We start from the raw sequence: 2,157 nt of genomic DNA on the forward strand, positions 1-2,157 counted from the left end.
CTTTCTTTCTTTCTTTCTTTCTTTCTTTCTTTCTTTCTTTCTTTTTCCATCCCTCCTTCTCTCTCTAACCTTTCTCCATCTCTCTCTCCTATTCTCTCCCTCCCCTTTCTCTTCCTTTTTCTCTCTACATCTCGCTACCTATCCATCCTCTTGGTCCCTCTGTCAGCAGAAGAAGAGATTATGCACTGATGTCATTATGAGTACTGATTTTTTTAAAGGCAAGGCTTGTGATCCTATAGAAGAGGACAATGGGTTAATGAACCTCCAGGATCCTTCAAACTATTAATAAACTTCTGTATGACTTTACTCAGGTCTCTGCCCCTCTCTAGAATTCACTTTCCTCTCATTAAAATAGGGAGAGCAAAGAACTGGGTAATCTAAGGCCTTTTTTGAATCTAATCCTCTGCAACTGTTTCTTCAGTCATTTGGGGGAGAGAGTTCTAAAAAACAGCAATTACCCAACACATTTCTATGTAACTGACACTCTTCTTTAGAGAACATATGATTCAGAGGTGAAAAGGACCTTAATAATCATCTACTTCAGCCTGCTCACATCATATACATGCAGGTCAAAGCCCAGAGGGAAGACATGATTTGCCCAATGTTGTGAGTCTTGAAAGCAGTATGTGAACCCTGGTCTTCTGCTAGTGATCCTAATTCCGATTCTCCTAAACAATGCTGCTTTGCGCCTAGTCATTAAAACAGTCACTAACTTGGGAATTTTTTTGTGCCTGGAAAGGAAGAACATCAGAACCAGCAATAGTGTTGGTCGGGCCTAATCTCTGGCACATGTAAACTAGCCCAAATTGCTTGTGCAAGAAAAGTCATAGACATTTCCAAGGCCACAGAGCTTAAGGAATAGTAAACTGCTTTAGACAGCTGAACATTAAAATTTATTTAGAAAGTTCTTTTCTGAAGAGTTCCTTGCCTAAGGCTTCTTTTACATCTTTGTTCCTTAAGCTGTAGATCATAGGGTTCAACATGGGAATCACTGTGGTATAAAACACGGCTGCCATTTTCCCCTGTTCCACAGACTTCTCAGAGGGTGGTGTCAGGTACATGAAGAAGAGAGTTGCATAGAATATAGTGACAGCTGTGAGATGGGACCCACAGGTGGAGAAGGCTTTGCGCCTGCTGTCTGCAGAGCGAAGCCTGAAGATAGCTGGGAAAATGTATAGATAGGAGATGAGAATGATGAGCAGGGAAAAGGTGAGGTTAAACCCAGCAACAACAAACATTGATGTTTCTTTTCTGTAAGTACTAGAACAAGCTAGCTTGATGAGGGGAGGGTCAGCACAGTAGAAATGGTTAATCTTATTGGGGCCACAGAATGATAAGCTATAGGTCCACATGGTCTCCATGAGACCCATGAGAGAGCCATAGACATAGGGCACTGAGATGAGAGAGGTGCAGACAGCTGGGGACATCTTGCTGCCATAGAGCAGAGGATTGCAGATGGCCATGTAGCGGTCAAAGGCCATCACAGCCAGGATGTAGATTTCCACATGTGCCAAAGTAATGAAAAGGTAACATTGCACCAAACAAGCTGAGTAGGAGATGGTGGCCTTTTCCACTATGAGAGTCTCCAGCATCTTTGGACTCACATTGGAAGAGAAACAGAGGTCTGCAAAAGACAAGTGACTCAGGAAAAAATACATGGGTGTGTGAAGCCGGGGAGTGATTTGCACTAATACCATCATTCCCAGGTTCCCCACCACAGTGATGATGTAGATGGTTAGAAAGAGGACAAAGAATAGGACCTGAAGCTCCAGGCGGTGGGTTAGTCCCAGGAGAATAAATTTAGGGCTTGCAGTGACATTCCCACTCATCACTTCCCTGTATGAGATCCACACTCCTTGGCTTTGTACCTGCTAATATAGAGGGATCATTAAACGTGGATAATAAACAAATTGAGTTATTTTTAGGTAAAAGTTTATTTTTTTCAAAAAGTAGATGCCTTCCATTCTGTTCCTCTCATTTCCCCCTCCTCTTGTGCTTTTATTTCCTTTATTTCTACACAAATCACCTCCTTGGGTAAACAAAGCAGCTTGGGGCAGCACCCCCTAACCATTGTAGGCAGCAAGAGACAATTCATAGAGTGCTGGACATAAGAGGTAGCATGACCTGGGTGTGTATCCCACCTCTGGAACCAAAGTA

At 42.8% G+C, this 2,157-nt stretch overlaps 1 protein-coding gene across 1 annotated transcript; it reads right to left on the minus strand.

Annotated features, from left to right (window-relative positions):
* Positions 1-893: 893 nt before the first annotated feature.
* LOC110199662 (olfactory receptor 5M8-like) lies at positions 894-1,829 on the minus strand. Its single transcript, XM_020974539.2, has one exon. The coding sequence runs from the start codon at positions 1,827-1,829 to the stop codon at positions 894-896; it is 936 nt and encodes a 311-aa protein (XP_020830198.1).
* Between the last annotated feature and the right edge of the window lie 328 nt (positions 1,830-2,157).

The sequence above is a fragment of the Phascolarctos cinereus genome, unplaced genomic scaffold (assembly GCF_003287225.1).
Source record: "Phascolarctos cinereus isolate Bilbo 61053 unplaced genomic scaffold, phaCin_HiC Scaffold_9;HRSCAF=440, whole genome shotgun sequence".
NCBI lineage: Eukaryota > Metazoa > Chordata > Mammalia > Diprotodontia > Phascolarctidae > Phascolarctos > Phascolarctos cinereus.

Coding starts and splice junctions, on each gene's coding strand:
- LOC110199662 (XM_020974539.2), bottom strand. CDS start 1,829: ATGAGTGGGAATGTCACTGCAAGCCCTAAATTTATTCTCCTGGGACTA.